At 34.7% G+C, this 15,358-nt stretch overlaps 4 protein-coding genes, 2 long non-coding RNA genes and 1 pseudogene across 8 annotated transcripts; 3 read left to right on the top strand and 4 right to left on the bottom strand.

Moving 5' to 3' along the window:
- Positions 1 to 251: 251 nt before the first annotated feature.
- On the bottom strand, positions 252 to 925 carry AT2G07200 (Cysteine proteinases superfamily protein; the record flags this gene model as incomplete). Its single annotated transcript, NM_126692.2, has 2 exons — positions 252 to 591; positions 810 to 925. The coding sequence occupies 2 exons, from the start codon at positions 923 to 925 to the stop codon at positions 252 to 254; spliced, it is 456 nt and encodes a 151-aa protein (NP_178733.2).
- A 259-nt stretch (positions 926 to 1,184) lies between these two features.
- On the bottom strand, positions 1,185 to 2,763 carry AT2G07190 (transmembrane protein, putative (DUF1985); the record flags this gene model as incomplete). The annotated part of the gene is made up of 3 exons (NM_126691.1): positions 1,185 to 1,421; positions 1,509 to 2,105; positions 2,239 to 2,763. 3 exons carry the CDS (start codon positions 2,761 to 2,763, stop codon positions 1,185 to 1,187), a joined length of 1,359 nt encoding a protein of 452 aa, NP_178732.1.
- A 64-nt stretch (positions 2,764 to 2,827) lies between these two features.
- Positions 2,828 to 3,946, bottom strand: AT2G07185 (annotated as a pseudogene; the record flags this gene model as incomplete). The annotated part of the gene is made up of 1 exon: positions 2,828 to 3,946.
- Positions 3,947 to 6,472: 2,526 nt separating this feature from the next.
- Positions 6,473 to 9,310, top strand: AT2G07180 (Protein kinase superfamily protein). Of its 2 annotated transcripts, NM_001202585.1 has the most exons (7): positions 6,528 to 6,548; positions 6,778 to 6,937; positions 7,219 to 7,556; positions 7,626 to 7,761; positions 7,944 to 8,080; positions 8,230 to 8,353; positions 8,534 to 9,231. In NM_001202585.1, exons 2-7 carry the CDS (start codon positions 6,859 to 6,861, stop codon positions 9,046 to 9,048), a joined length of 1,329 nt encoding a protein of 442 aa, NP_001189514.1. In that variant the 5' UTR covers positions 6,528 to 6,548; positions 6,778 to 6,858; the 3' UTR covers positions 9,049 to 9,231. The 2 variants fall into 2 exon arrangements, with proteins under 2 accessions (NP_178731.2, NP_001189514.1); NM_126690.7 differs by having other exon boundaries at positions 6,473 to 6,937; positions 8,534 to 9,310.
- A 1,076-nt stretch (positions 9,311 to 10,386) lies between these two features.
- Positions 10,387 to 10,599, top strand: AT2G05125. Its single transcript, NR_140066.1, has one exon. It is a non-coding gene; the product is annotated as an other RNA (long non-coding RNA).
- Positions 10,600 to 10,780: 181 nt separating this feature from the next.
- On the top strand, positions 10,781 to 11,143 carry AT2G05095. Its single transcript, NR_140065.1, has one exon. It is a non-coding gene; the product is annotated as an other RNA (long non-coding RNA).
- On the bottom strand, positions 10,864 to 15,105 carry AT2G07170 (ARM repeat superfamily protein). Its single transcript, NM_126689.4, has 8 exons — positions 14,946 to 15,105; positions 13,906 to 14,587; positions 13,600 to 13,794; positions 13,412 to 13,514; positions 12,664 to 13,313; positions 11,859 to 12,533; positions 11,615 to 11,780; positions 10,864 to 11,451 (listed from the first exon to the last, which is right to left on the bottom strand). The coding sequence occupies exons 2-8, from the start codon at positions 14,563 to 14,565 to the stop codon at positions 11,438 to 11,440; spliced, it is 2,463 nt and encodes an 820-aa protein (NP_178730.2). The 5' UTR covers positions 14,566 to 14,587; positions 14,946 to 15,105; the 3' UTR covers positions 10,864 to 11,437.
- Between the last annotated feature and the right edge of the window lie 253 nt (positions 15,106 to 15,358).

Here is a 15,358-nt window from a genome sequence, read left to right as displayed (position 1 = left end):
TCGAGCATGTTATCGAGTTCTAACAAGGTTTTGGAGCGAGTTATGCTCTCCGATAATGGACCTTCGAGTATGTTATCAATGAGATTCAGTTTTAACAGTTTGACGCTCAAATTCTTGTCCAACACACAAAACAATATACTGAACACACGAAAATCAAATATAAACTAAGAAAAGTACTATATTTGTGGAAATGTTTTGGCTTGTTTGTTTGAAAGTAACAAAAGTCTCATAAATTAGTGTGTATTTGTTTCTCATGCAATATCTATTATTTCAGAATTTATCTTTGGTGGTTTATACTTTGTCATTCGGTCAATGAATACAGGATCAAATGCTGCTTTCCATAGATCAACTGCAATCCTCAGACGTGCATCTTTAATGTTGACATCATCCAACATATCCAAGGACAGCCCCATAAAATGACACTCGATATATTTGAGCGCATACACTCCACAATCACAACATGTTTTGTTGAGGTCAGGCGGCACCAAAACATGGACGAGAGTGTACGGAGCCAATAGTAGATTTTTCCATTTGATTTTGTGTGAATTTCCTTGAGAATTCGTGGGACGGTGATTGCGAATGCCTCCACTTCTATGGTTGTGACCAGCACAATCAAAGATTTCAACCGTTCTTTGAATGAAGTTAATGCACAGAGAAATCCAATGATTACCATTGTCATGGAGCGGGAAGTAATACGGTCAAAATTTGATCCCCACTGTTTTCTTGTCCTCCCATGAGAAGGAGACTCGCCGTTGGCATAATCTTAGATAAATCTACTCCATTGGTGGCTTCGTTTATTGTTCACAAACTTTTTGTATTCAACATTGAGTCGCACGCCAAAAATGCAGTCCAATAAACCAACACGAGCTAAATTCAGTCGCCCTATAGATGATTTCTCTCGAAATAAATGCATTGTAGCATCCATATCCTGAAAAATATTAAATCGGTGAGTAATCAGTGCACCACAAATTCTTTATAATACTTAGTATGTACTGCAAAGTTAATGACAATTGGTAAAACGCACCTCGTTGCCAAGCCATTTGCTAGAAGGCAAGAGTCGACCGAGTAATGCTTTATTGATAACACTTGGACCAAATTTTAAGTCTTTGAAAATGTGAAAGCATGATAATTTAATTGATTGACAAAGCATAAAATTCTAATAATTTAAGAGAAAAACAATGGACTTACTCGTGCTTCATATCCCACTCCCTAAAAGCTTCCCATCTAGCCTCCGAAACAAACACCAATACAGCATCCTTGTCATTTTTGTCCACGTCAGGAATATATTTATCCAAATTTTGTGTGGAATCAAATCCGGATAGCTGTGACAGTTGAGATAAGTGTCCCATAGATTTATCTAAAAATTCTTGTGTACCCAAATTAAAGTCTAAAATATCGTCATCTAAAGACATTAGGTCCTGCTATTAAAAAAGATGAACAAAAACATTAAAACAAGAACTACAAGTACATAATTTTCAAATATCTACAAGATTTAGATTTATACGTACTACAAGTTTACTTGGCTGATCTGTTGGATTGGACGGTTGCGAAGTTGTGAATCTCGTTGTTTTTCTTGTAGTTTCAGATGTAGAGACCAAACCCTCCACTAGTGATGTATCATCCTCTTTTGATTGCAATCGCTTTTCAAACTTCTCAAAAGAAGAATCAATCAATGCTTTAAGAAAGGAATTCATTTTGTCATTTAAAGCTCCATGTGTTGTTGCTGTTGCTCGTTGACAAAGCAACTTCTTTTTGCGTGTCTCTGCACCGTGATCAGATTGTTTTTTCTTACTCCTGTTCATACCGGAGACATGGTTCTCTTCATTCCCTTCTTCAGTTACCCCACTCATATGATCGACCTCATTACCATCTTCAGTTACATCATCCTTTCCTTGGACATCATTCTCTTGCACATTCTCAATATTGTCGCCTTCTATTTGATTATGTACAACACTTTCCCAAACATGGTCTCTAAAATCTTTCCTAGATTTTATTTTTTCAATCATATTATCCACTTCACCATCTCTGATTTCATCACGCCATACAAATTCTCTGTCGTTAATGACCTCGTTTCCAAAATAAGAAATAGATGGATAAAAGACAGCCTACAGAAAAATAAAAATAAACATTTAAAAAATCATAGTAGATAATCAAACTACTAGTTAAAGTACTTCATACAATTACAAAACCCTTAGTTCTTAAAACTTTTAAACTGAAGATAAAGAACTGTAAACTTACATGTGATTTAAATGACCTGTCCACAGAGATGATGTCCTCATATGATATCTTTGCAGCACCTTTCCAATTAGAACATCGAGGACCTTCATTGAATTCAGTGCTAATCTTTTCTCCCAACAATGATCCAATTTCTGGAATTGCTTCCATCACCCATATCTGAAGTGTATATGAGAATCCATCCAGAACATAGCTTTTGGTTTTCTTCAGAGCATATATTGCTTTCATGATACAATTTAGTAGATTATCATAAGCTTTAAGACCCCAAGGATAATTACGAACGTTATGAAGATCCATTACCATCTTGATATATAAATGATCTATCTTTTTCGTTTCACTCGTAGCCATGACCAACCCAGCTATCACACAAATATACACAAAACGGATTATGTCCTTCTTCTCACTCCACTTCTTAACATCTTCAATGTCAGTCATCAATTTCCTTATGCAAATATTTCCATCTCTTTTCAGCAATCTACTCCAAAAATCCTTTATCATCTTTCCATTTCTCATAATTGCAGCTCCCATCATCAGTCTACTTGAGTCCCATCTTTTCAGTAATTATTTTTTTGGAAATGGGATAAAAATTTACCTTTTCTTAAAAAGAACCAACTCAACCAATTTTGTATCAACAAAGACTTGTGAAACATCAAATGAATTGGAAATGCTCTTATTATCTGCGTATATATAAAATGAAATATTACATATATATATGCATATTAATATAATTACCGTTATAGAGATTGATCTTCGCAAATCGTATTAAGCAAACAACAATACCATCAGTTGATTTCTCGCAAGCTTTATCAACAATCTTAACATACTTTCCCTAAAGTGCACATGCCAAGCGAGTGTCGCTTATATAGAAAGAAAAAATTGATAAATAAATAATAAACATTTAATTAGAAAATAAAAATAGAAATTTCTTTTACTGCATGTCTCTCATATTGGAAATCAATTTTTTTGGTGGGCTTGTTGTTAGCATTAAGATCTTGGATTTTAGTCTGGTCAACAACTTGACCAATAACATCTGTATAGACAAAGAAGAGAAAAAATATAAATAATTGACTTTATAATAAGGCATGTATGTTCAACTTTAAAAGTTAAACTAACCGATGACGAGATTTGTGTTAGCGGATCCAGAAAAGATCACGTCAAACTTAGCAAGAGAGACAAACTAATAATTTGAGACGTTATCCATGGAGAGACCGTGGTTTTGAAAACAAAAACAATATTGTATTTCAAGTCAGAAATACGATACTCACCACTTGTAGGATTGAGAGTGACGATCGTAATAATCTTCCAAACACCTTCGGTTAAACTCTTTTCAAACTTTTTGATCTACTCTCTTCTCACAGCAGATAAAATTTTATCACCCTATAAGTTTAAAAATATACAAATATTTATATATATATATATATATATATCAGTGAATATGATACTTGCCAGAAACAATATATATTATGGAAAATAAATACATAGAATATAATACTTACTGCTTCATCAACCAAAATCATTTTGATGGATTTACCAGCCTTACAGAGTATTGCCTCCAAACATGAAGCAATTTAACATGAATACGCCAAGCGTTCTTGTAAGGCTTTAGTGATCTCAAAGAAGCAAATGGAAGAGGATTAGCGAGCATCTGTTTTGGTGATAAGTTCGAAATGAATGTAATAGAGTATGAGGTATTGCTGAGTGAGTTATTGAAATGGGACTTACGGTATTTATAAGATATAAATTTTTATGTCAAAAAATATGGACAAAATACAAAATCGTGGAATCCATGTTTAGTGATTATGATGATCCCATAATTATAGGAGAATGTTTACCATTTACCATATAAGTAGTTATTTAATTATGAAAATCGTTAAGAAAATTTATGAAAATTCAAAATGAAGATCCAAAGTAAGTATTTGATTACCTATAATTATGGAGAAGTGATATATTCAAATTCAATATAGGAATATAAGCAATGAATATTTGAAATTAATGCAATTCGGTTGATGAAATATAGACGCGTGATTTTTTTATTCGGTTCAACTCAAAAAATCAACGGCTCATAACACTGCATTTCAATTTCCAAGATTAGATGCGATAATCTGACTTTTAAAATCCTGCTCTAAGGCTATCAACAATGGTTTTTTCATTTAACACCCTCCACATCATCTTCTCTCTCTTCCACATCCTTTCCTCTTTCTTCCACATAATAATTCAATACCCACTCAAATTTTACACTCTACAATGGTTTTTTTTAAAAATTCAACACCCTACCCCAAAACATTTTATTTCATTATTTTTCTTTTCTTTTATATTTTAAATGGATAATAAGTGGAATTTTAGTTGTTAAAGGAGTTATTGTGGGGATCCATTTCACTGAAAAAAACAGAATAAAAATATAGACACGAGTTTACCGACTAATAAAAAAATTATAGTGAAAATAAATATATTTTTTTCTGTGTCCAAATCAAATGAAACAAGTCTTTATTTATAGAGTTTGAAAAATGATGAATTTTAGTGTAAAAATAATTTAAAACAAATAAATATTTTATAAGATAATTGATTTCTAATAATTTAGAGGAAAATAAAATATCATAAATCTCAGTAGCAAATAAAAGAGCAACATATGTCCTATCTTTATTTAACTCTCCCCACAACTTCTGTCTCCAATCATTTAAGGACAAATGGCAATGAGGGGTCCATTTTTAAAGATTCAACAATGTTGAATCGGTTCAACACCATTTAATCCACATACGATTCATTTCTTTATTCAATACCCCATTGTAAGCATTCAACTATTGAATAATTTTTTTCAATAAGCCATTGTAGATAGTCTAAAGGATACACATATTTCTAAACGGATTTTTTCATGACATAAAATTTTTAACCCGATAGCAAATTTGTTATTTTTTTCAACTTTCTGTCCACTTAAATAAATGTATTTTTCAAATAATAGTATTAGATAATTATCATTAGATAGATTCATATATTCTAATAAATAAGATTGTTAATAACATAGCATTCAGGCACAATAAAAATTATTAATCTAATATATATATAATTATGATAAGATCATAAATTGATATCTTTCAATCTAAACTTATTCAATGAATTCTTTCACCATAATGATTATTTTACTAGATATTTATCCGCGGTGTACCGCGGGTGAATATGTTTATTTAAAATTATATAAATTTTTTATAAAAATTATTATTTGTATATGAATGATAAATTTTTGACACCTAATTTTTATATATGTTAAGCTTGGGTAATTCATGTTTTATCTTCTGATATTTGTTGTACATTAATTGAATATTAAAATTCAGTATTTTTTTGTTGTTAGAGTTTTTTAGAGGTAATAAAGATTTAAAAGTTGTATTATCTAGAGATTGACCCGCGGTATACCGCATGTTAATATTTTTGTTAGAAAATTAGAGATTTTTATTTTAGTTAATATTATTTATATATAAATTACATATTCAAGAGGTACATCATAAGCCTATATTTTAAATAAAAAAATTGAATTTTTTTTTTAAGATGATTTATAGATACATGCTATTTTTTTTATGTATGATACTATGATACACCTCATGACGATTTTATTAATTAATTTTCTTTTTGAAATTTTAAGTTATATTTGTTTCGTTAATATTTTTTTAGTGTTTAAAATTATATAATTGTATTTTGATTTTTAATTCTAGGATTTCATCCATAGTATACCATCCCGTATTAATATCAATCCAAACCCGTCCACCATTTAACCTCGTCCCATGAAATTAATCATCATTTTGTCATTTTTTTATTAAGTTCGAATATTTATAATATTAGAAACTTCAAAAAGTTTTAATATCGATTCAAACTTCATAATTGCATATTGATTGTTACATTTAGGATTTCACCCGTAATATATCGTCCGTATTAATATCTTTTTAATATTTATATGTTTAAACTTCTTATAAAGTTCAAATATTTACAAAATTTAAAACTTTAAAAACTTTTAAACAATGTTAAAATATGCTTTGTTTGCAAATTATCCAAAAAATAAAAAATTAGTCAACATCAAAGTTAATGCAATACAAACATTCAAAATATTGACCATTGACCAAACGTTTTGACATAGATTTGGAAACTCAATAATAGTTTTTAATAAAATTTGGTAAGTAGTAGTAGGTGTAGTTTTATGGAAATCTTAAATCTCTTAACCTATCTTAAATGTTTTTTTAACAAAACAAAACGTATATAAGCAAATTTAAAACCGATGTGAAAGGACTTTTTTTTAACATAACGTAACAGTTGAACAAGGAAAAAAAAAAGTCAAGTCGTTTCGCTTGGCCTTGCGTTTTTGGCGGCTAGTCTCAAATCCATCGATTCCAACGGATCATTCATTCTCTCTCTCTCTACAATTATCTTCTTTTCCTTTTTTTTTCTTTCTTCTTCTCTCTCTTTCTCCGACCTCCTCCGAGAAACCCATCTCTCCTCCTCCATTTTTGCCCTTGGAGTTTCATCAGCAAGTTTCTCGGAGTCTCGTCGGAGAGATCGGAGTTTTTTTTTTTTTTTTTTCCTGGATCTGTCGACTATGTGATGGGAATCCAATAACAGAGAACGCAGAGAGAGTGTTTTCGGATGGGGATTTGCTTTAGCGCTGAAGATCAGCACTACCAATTTTCTCAACAACAAAACTATCCTAAGAAAACAACTCCAGGTCTCAATCAGATTTGGATCTCTCTCTCTTTATTTTGCCGTTGTTCGTGATTCTTTTTTTCTTTCTATTGGAAAATAACAATTTGGGTTTCTTAATGATAAAAAAAATAGTACTGAACCGAAAAATTCGTACTGAACCGCTACGTATCACTTTTGTAAACAATTTTCCTCGTAATTGGCTTTTCTGAAATCTAAATAAAATCTGATGACAAAAAAAAAAAAAAAACATTTTTGAGTTTGGATGAAATTTTCTGAATGTGATGAGATGTTTATGGAAAGCAGGGAAAAAAGCAGCAGTGTATCTAATGAAGTCAGATTGTGAAGATGTAGTTGGTAAAGTGAGTGGAAGTGGAAGTGGTGGTGGTGGTTTGCCATTGGCTCCAAAAAACATTAAAGATCTTCAATCAAATCCAGGATATGAAAATGTTGATATTTTCACTTACGAAGAGATGAAGATTGCTACTAAGCAGTTCAGGCCGGATTATATTCTCGGTGAGGGAGGTTTCGGAGTGGTGTATAAAGGAGTTATAGATGAGTCTGTGAGGGTTGGTTTCAAGTCTACAAAAGTTGCTATCAAAGAACTTAATCCTGAGGGTTTCCAAGGAGATAGAGAGTGGCTGGTAATGTTGGATATATCGTTATGTACTTGGGAATGTGTGGTTTTTTTATAACTGTTGGTGTTTTTTTAGGCTGAAGTCAACTATTTAGGACAGCTGAGTCACCCGAATTTGGTGAAACTTATTGGCTACTGCTGTGAAGATGATCATAGATTGTTAGTCTATGAATACATGGCAATGGGGAGCCTTGAGAAACATCTTTTCCGAAGTAAGTTTATTTCATATTCATCGCATATACGTGACTAAAGGTGGAACGTATGGATGGTTTATACAGATTAGTTCTTAGTGTCATTATAAGTATCTTGAAGAGGAATTGATAAAGCATATGTTCCCATATTATAAAGAAGGAGTAGTGACGAAATGTGTCGTCTTTTCGAATTCACTTGACAGGAGTTGGATGCACTTTGACATGGACAAAAAGAATGAAGATTGCGCTAGACGCAGCCAAGGGTCTTGCATTTCTTCATGGTGCTGAACGCTCCATCATATACCGGGATCTGAAGACAGCAAATATATTGCTTGATGAGGTCAGCTATTGCCTCTTCTGTTTTGAGATTACATATGTTTTTAATTCTTCTTCTTCAATAGATAGTGTCTACAAAGGTAGTGAAATGACTTGGTTTTTCTATTTGTCCGCCTATGTTTCCCCTGAAAGGTGTATGTAATGCTTGTGCAGGGTTACAATGCTAAACTCTCTGACTTTGGACTGGCAAAGGATGGTCCAAGAGGAGACCAAACACATGTGTCTACACGTGTTATGGGGACTTACGGATACGCTGCTCCAGAGTATGTCATGACAGGTCTGTCTTTATTACTTTCCGTCAGCATATGTCTGAATTCAGCATGTTTAATTGACACAAGAACCTTTTAAAAGTCATGGCTGTTTTGTCAAGCAGTGTTAAAAAGGACCCTTTTTAAGCATATGCATGTTGATACGATCACATTATGTAAATGGGTCATATATGTGATTGTTGTAATAGGGCATTTGACATCCAGAAGTGATGTGTATGGATTCGGTGTACTTCTCCTTGAGATGCTCCTTGGGAAGAGGGCAATGGACAAAAGCAGAGCTTGCAGGGAGCATAACTTGGTAGAGTGGGCACGACCTCTTTTGAATCACAACAAAAAGCTTTTGAGGATCATAGACCCTCGAATGGATGGACAGTACGGCACTAAGGCGTTGATGAAAGTAGCTGGTTTGGCATACCAATGCCTAAGCCAAAACCCGAAAGGAAGGCCTCTCATGAATCATGTTGTAGAAGTTCTTGAGACTCTCAAGGACGACGGAGATGCTCAGGAGGAAGTCATGACTAATCTTCATAGTAGGGGAAAGTCTGTAACCTTATATGAAGCTTCTAGCGATTCTCAAGGCACAAGAGATGGGAATGGACAGAGGAGGAGAAGACCGGAAAGTGGTAGAAGCAAGAGCGAAGCCGCGGTCGACACTGAAAAATATGTTTCTACTCTTTCGGAACCGGATACTACCAAAATTTAAGACTCAAGACAGAATGATTCACCAGTGATTTGAGACTGTAAGATAAGAAAGTAGCAGAGTTGGCTTAAAATGTATAAATAAGTTGAGTCTTCGTTTCGGGTTCTTCTTCTTTTTGAATTACAAATATTAGTGCAATATGCAATTTGATGTTTCTTTGAAATTCAAATGAATTTTGGAGAGATTATTTGTTAGTTGTCGTCGACAAGTAACTTCAGTGAGAGTGCATGAAACTTTCAAAACATATTTAGAGCATCTCCAATGGGAGGTTGTGTTGGAAAATTTGTGAGGTTCTCAGCGTTTTCACGCCCGACTCGGACCGTCCGGTCCGACCGGTTGAACCGTGACCCGAACACTTTTCCGGTTTGGGTTTAATGCTAAAATCCCGACAAGTTCAAAACCGAAAAAACCCTCAAAAATTCACCATTAACCCGTGACCCGGTGAACCGTTTGAACCGGCCGGGTGTGGGTTTTAAAAAATTCTCTTGATGTTGGAATAAAATATGGGATTTTAAACTTTATTCAATCATTTTTAGAAAAAATTTCAGTTCTTAAACTCATTTGATGTTTTAGATTTTTGTGAAGACTTCACAATGCTGCCTTAAAAAATGAATCGAATGGTGACTGAGACACCCGATATTAGTTGCGTGAATTTACAATGTTTTATTAATTTATTTCCGTAATTGGTGATCTCCTACTATATTTGTTACGATATTAGATATTTAGTTGGATTTAAAAAATTTAATCATATATATATATATATTTTGTTTTCAGTTTTTTTGGTCTAAATAATTTTATATTTTATTAAACATAATCTGATTTTATATTTTATAAACATGATATGATTATTTTTCTTTTTAAATTTATAAGAACTCTGAAAACTCTAAAATCTCTATTAATATTACATTTAATAAATAAATTTTAATCAATTGATCCGTGGTCCAACCTGGTTGATCTGATGATCCAGTGACCCAAAAAGTAGTCCGATTCACTGTCCGTGTCGGGTTTAAAAACATTGGAGGTTCTCTTGAAATATGGGATGAAAAATTAATCAAAACTGATTAAAAATGGGAGAGTCGTCTCTGTGAAGTGAGGTTTTGAGAAAATGAGAGTGGCGACACATGTCCACATGTGATTCGATGTTTTGTTTTGAAAAAAAAAAAAAACAGTACGAGTTGCTTTGCTTTCTCCGAGAAAAACACGACTTTCTCCAACGTTTATGAAGTAACCGTTTTATGTTGTAATCGAATTTATCGAGTTGGATCTCATGGTGTTAGATTTGCTATAATCTTGTTCGTCAATTTTGTGTTACGGTTAGAAGAAATCATGTATGGGTGTCAGAGTTTACAGACTCCACCTATTTTGGGGGTTTCTAAAGTTTGGTTTTTGTATTGAAATGCAGAACATATGTTTTGTATTACTATCTCTAATTTAGTTTAGTGTTGTTCTCTTTGGTTGAATAGTTTAGTGTTTCCAAGGAGATATTTTTACACTAAGAGGCAGAAAGATGCAAATGTCGATGACCAAGTATAGGCACATTTGATTTGAATTCTTCTATGTGATGTGTTCTTCATTTGTCTAGTAACCATGGAAGATGAAGAACAAATGTTTTGTTGATGTTCTGTTTTTATCTATGTTAACATTGTTAAGTTGTTCTTTGTTGCTTTTTGGTGATTCATGAAGTTCATATCTTTAATTCTTTCTCTTGTGCAGATTGTTCTGAACAAAGTGTTAATTGTGGGCACAAAGACGCACACTTACATCGGTAAACCGGTTGTCACCAATCTACTTTACATGCTGTAGTGGAAAATCAAGTAAAGTCAATACACAACACGACATGGTTTTTCATTGGTTTTGTCGTCTTCATTTCTTTGGCTATAGATATTGGGTTTTAGACTTGAAAGATGTTCTGGAAACTTGACAGCGAGATCTTTCCATGGACATAAAGATCATCTTCTAGTTGTCTTGCTGTTTGATGGGAAATTGTTTCCAAAGTTGACTGCTTGCAGGTTTGTTACCTTCCGGCTCTGTCTTAGTAAATTGGTTATAACTTTCAAACCGTAAATCTAAACCGTGATCCGCTTTTTCCTGCAGTTTCGTATGACTGTTGTTGATATTCCCACCAAATTGTTTAATTTTCTGGGTTGATTTGCCACTCCGTTTATGGTTTGAATCAAGACAGACGGAAACTAGAGTGAAGGCGAAGGCAATGCAAAAAGAGCCGGTGTAGAGAACGATTGGCAAGAAGAGATGAAACAAGCAAGTAGAAGGAGTAGAAGTTTCCAAAATGATTTCATGTGTTACACACGTGGAAAACAAAGGAAGGAGTAGAAGTTTTCACAAGTTCCCACACTAACAAGTTTAATTCAACTACTTCAGCACACCATAATGATCAAGAGCATTTTCCTGCAGAAAAAGAGAAGGAAAACTTTTAGTAATATGAAGATTTTAAAGATTATAGTTTCAATGAATGTACACTGTTTATAAACATATATGTATAAGCAAGTTTTTTCAGTGCATGATTGTTAGACCAAGTAGGGACTAGTGCAAGGAGACGAACTTAGCTTACCCCATAGTTTGCGCAACTTCATAGCTATTTGAGTAACTGCTCTCCTCTCAGCAAGATTTGAAAAGTCCATGCCTGAAGCCTCCTGAATTGCAGACAACACTTGAGCTCTCTTTCTCGCAGATGGAATAAGATAATTAGCTCCATTTGTAGTACTCAAGTCAGCGACCTAGTGGACGAGAATAGAGTGGATTTTCAGTATCATATTCCAGTAGTAGCAATTCAAGCATGACTACAACAAACTTACCTGATGCAGCCAAGGAAGTATTGAATTCATGAATCTTCGTTCTAGGAGGTATGACAATAGAATACTGAGAATTTCATTTATGGTCTGTGATGACATACTCTCCAGCACCGGGCCTGTTCTGTCAAGAAGCTCAACAAGTGCAAGCTCATCACCGGAAGAAAGCACTTGTAGATACTCTGATTCAACCACATCTTCACAAGAAACACCTGTCACTGGTTTCCTTGTTCCACTCATCACCTCTGCATACTGTTGTCTAATGCTTTGAATTGAATCAGAAGATGTCCGGGTCTGGATCAATGTTTGTCTTCCCTGTCCAATGTTGTTCCAAATGTCCTCTCTAGTATGTAGTTGACCAGTCTTACCTAAAGGATTACTCCGTGTCTTCTCCATGCCCTGTGATTCATTTAGTCTGCTTCTTACATGTGTTTTGTTCTCCCTTGAGTACTTGGAAGTGGATAGTGTAGATTGTCGATTGCGGATATCCGTCGAAGTTCTTGACGTACAGCTAGACAGCCTCGGTGATATGGTACTACCTTGGTTGTGCTTCACAAAATTGGAGTTTGATATATCTGAATGCAAGGCAGCGTTCTGAGCTATCCCCTCCACTGCATACTCTAAGCTTGATACCTTGGATTGAAGAACCGAAAAGTTGTTCATTATTCCTGTTGAAAAGACCTATAAGTTTAACAGAAGACGAAACTTAGTTACTGAGAACACGCATCTTGAAGATACAAAGGTTGACTAAAGCATCTATAAATTTGTAAGCTGGGTAAAGACATTAGATTGTGACAGATAATCCACTAACCTGTAGCTGATCTATCAAACGTGACTGTTTATTTTCAATATCTGAGAGTTGTTTACGTACAGAAGCCATTTCATTTGCAATCTTAGCACAGCAGTCATGATTAATTTGAGAGCTCGACACTGTTACAAAAGAGTCAAGGCTTGTACGATCCTTCACTTGGGTTGAGAATGGCTGCTCTTCCAAATCAGTTTCTTCAGCTGCATAATTCTTACTCGTTATGGCTGGATTCACCATACCACTTGCCCGGAAACTGCTTGATGAAACTGTAATAGACTTGATATCATCGTTTTCATTGACTCCGCCTGTTACATAGCTATCTGCTTTATCCTTCATTGGAATGTACTCATATGTCACTTCTGGCGTGTTTGTCGTTTCTGCAAACGTCTTGGTGATGCAACTGCCCTCTGATTCTTCATTGTAAAGATCAACCTTGGAGACAAAAGAAGATTCTGGGACTGCAATTTCAATATGCCAATCATCTTGGTTACTCTTTCGAGGGTCGTCATTGTAACGTGTAGGTGGTTGCCTGGCAGAGACCGGAACCTTTTTCCTTGTCACATCCGTTACATATTTGATAGACATACCATCCTTCACTTTAAAGTCACTGGTGCTGAAAAGTTCACTACTCTCTCGAGCTCCATTATAACTTTCTGTGATTACAAAACAAATAAACAGAAAGAGCATCTATGAGTCTTATGAGTTGCAAAAAAAAAAATATTTGAAGAAAAGATTCATTTCCTAAACCCACCTTTTACAGAGGATTCAGTTTCAGATGGCTCTGGACTATCAGACCCAGGGACACCTTTCCAATATTTTAAGGCAAGGATAACTGAGTCCCTCACTGGTTTCACCTAAAATAGAAAAGCACAAAGTTAGATGTTTCATTCCAAAAGTTATCATCTGTCAGAGAGTGAATTTGAGCAAAAGAGTTCGAACTTTATCAAAGCGACATGATTCAAGAGAGCAGATGCAGGACGCCTTCAGAGGTCCAAGAAACTTTTCACCAGTAGCAGCTATCTCCATAAGTGCTACAGAAGCTGCCTTACGAGTAGTCCAGTCCTTATTTTTAAGGGCATCTTGAAAGCTAGACATTGCTGAGGACAACACACTCTTCGACGTTGCCCCACCAGCCTAGATTAAAGTCAATAACCATTTTTCATTATACAACCACATGATAATAGTAGCACCAAAGGCTCAGACTCGGAAACTAAAATGACTTATATGGTATTAGAAGTAGCTTACCAGGATGATACTTCTATTAAGCTCAATAACCGCTGGCTTTGCGATAAAATGCGAGTTATTAAGCAGCTTTACTGTCCTCATCAACATGCGTTGTATAATCGCAACTGGAGCTTCAGGACTACTATCAATAACTCTCGCCAAGCATAAGGCAGCACCAGACTGCACATACTTATTCTGATCACCAATAGCTTCAAAAAGAGGTTTCACCAAGGAAACAAAAACACCAAAGTTCTGGTCTTCATAACAACTCATCTTGGAAGCCAAAACACCCATTGTCTCAATACACGCATCTCTCACAACAGAATCAGGATCCTTAAGCCGCTTAACAATACTAGAAACCATCTTACCAAGATATGGACCAACAAGTCCCTCATGAAACCTAGCTAAAGTCCCCATCAACCTAATACACTCTTTCCTCACAGCACTCTTCTGCTCAGAATCAGTATCCAAAATACAAGAGAGAAAACATGAAACCTTATCCGGTGCCAAATGCTCAACAGTTTTCTCAAGCTCATCAACTCCTCTCTGATATGTATCTCTATCTGCTAACTTGTTTAATGCAATAACAACCTTCTTCTTCAGCTCAAAAATCACTTGTTGTGTATTAGTATTAGCCTTCATGTTTCCTCCTCTTCCTTTTACTTGCATGTTCGTCTTCATAATCCTTCCTCAAATCCAATAACTGCAACAAGGAATTAGAATTGAGTCTGAGACATGTAGCTCAAGGATCTGGTGAATCGAAGAAGCAAATTCAAATCTCTCCCTAATTCGCTCTATAATTGGAAAGAAGAAGATGATAATAACCAAAAAACAACAGCGAATTCGAAATTTTCTCTACTCTAAACAAAATCGAATCTCTACTTAATTCGCTCTAAAATTGGATAGAAGACGATGATAATAACCAAAAAACAACAGCGAATTACTCTAAAGTAACGATTCAACCATTTTCTTCATCGCGCATTACTCTAATTCCAAAGAACAACACAGAAAAATGCAGAGAAAGTGAAAAATTAAGGGGAAGAGAGAGTAGCGAAACATACTCTGAAGCATCAGTGGGATAGTGGTGAGTGAGAAGCCATGAAGATAATCGCTGCTTTTTCCGGGAAAGTGATGGGAAAATCTCAGGTGGTGGAGAGAAAAAAGAGAGATTCAAAAGCAGAGAGCGAGAAGAGAGATGATTTTTGTTTTAGCAGAGAAAAGAGACGGAGTTCGAGGAGAGAGGCGCGTGTGAGTCAGTTTCTTTTGATTCGCGTGTTGTTGATTTTGATTTTTGAATCTCGCGCTCGTTGCGAGGTTTTTCGAATTTTGTTTTGTGGGGTACACTGAGATTTGGAAATTTAAACACAGAAGAGGAAAAAAAGTTTGACCGTAATAACTATTTTTTTTTTTTATCTATCTGACATGAAGCATGTTTTCAGAGATCACTGGGCCTTTTATGGGCCGGATATTTTGT

The sequence above is a fragment of the Arabidopsis thaliana genome, chromosome 2, assembly GCF_000001735.4.
Source record: "Arabidopsis thaliana chromosome 2, partial sequence".
In the NCBI taxonomy this organism is placed as follows: domain Eukaryota; kingdom Viridiplantae; phylum Streptophyta; class Magnoliopsida; order Brassicales; family Brassicaceae; genus Arabidopsis; species Arabidopsis thaliana.
Note: the sequence above shows the minus strand (reverse complement) of the source record. Positions and strands in the feature narration are given on the sequence as shown.

Bases quoted from the DNA above. Each gene is read 5' to 3' on its own strand.
- AT2G07180 (NM_126690.7), top strand. From the start codon at position 6,859: ATGGGGATTTGCTTTAGCGCTGAAGATCAGCACTACCAATTTTCTCAA. The intron at 8,081-8,229 runs GTCAGCTATTGC...ATGCTTGTGCAG, and splicing joins CAAATATATTGCTTGATGAG to GGTTACAATGCTAAACTCTC. The intron at 8,354-8,533 runs GTCTGTCTTTAT...TTGTTGTAATAG, and splicing joins TCCAGAGTATGTCATGACAG to GGCATTTGACATCCAGAAGT.
- AT2G07170 (NM_126689.4), bottom strand. From the start codon at position 14,565: ATGAAGACGAACATGCAAGTAAAAGGAAGAGGAGGAAACATGAAGGCT. The intron at 13,515-13,599 runs GTTCGAACTCTT...TTTCTATTTTAG, and splicing joins AATCATGTCGCTTTGATAAA to GTGAAACCAGTGAGGGACTC. The intron at 13,314-13,411 runs GTGGGTTTAGGA...TTGTAATCACAG, and splicing joins AACTGAATCCTCTGTAAAAG to AAAGTTATAATGGAGCTCGA.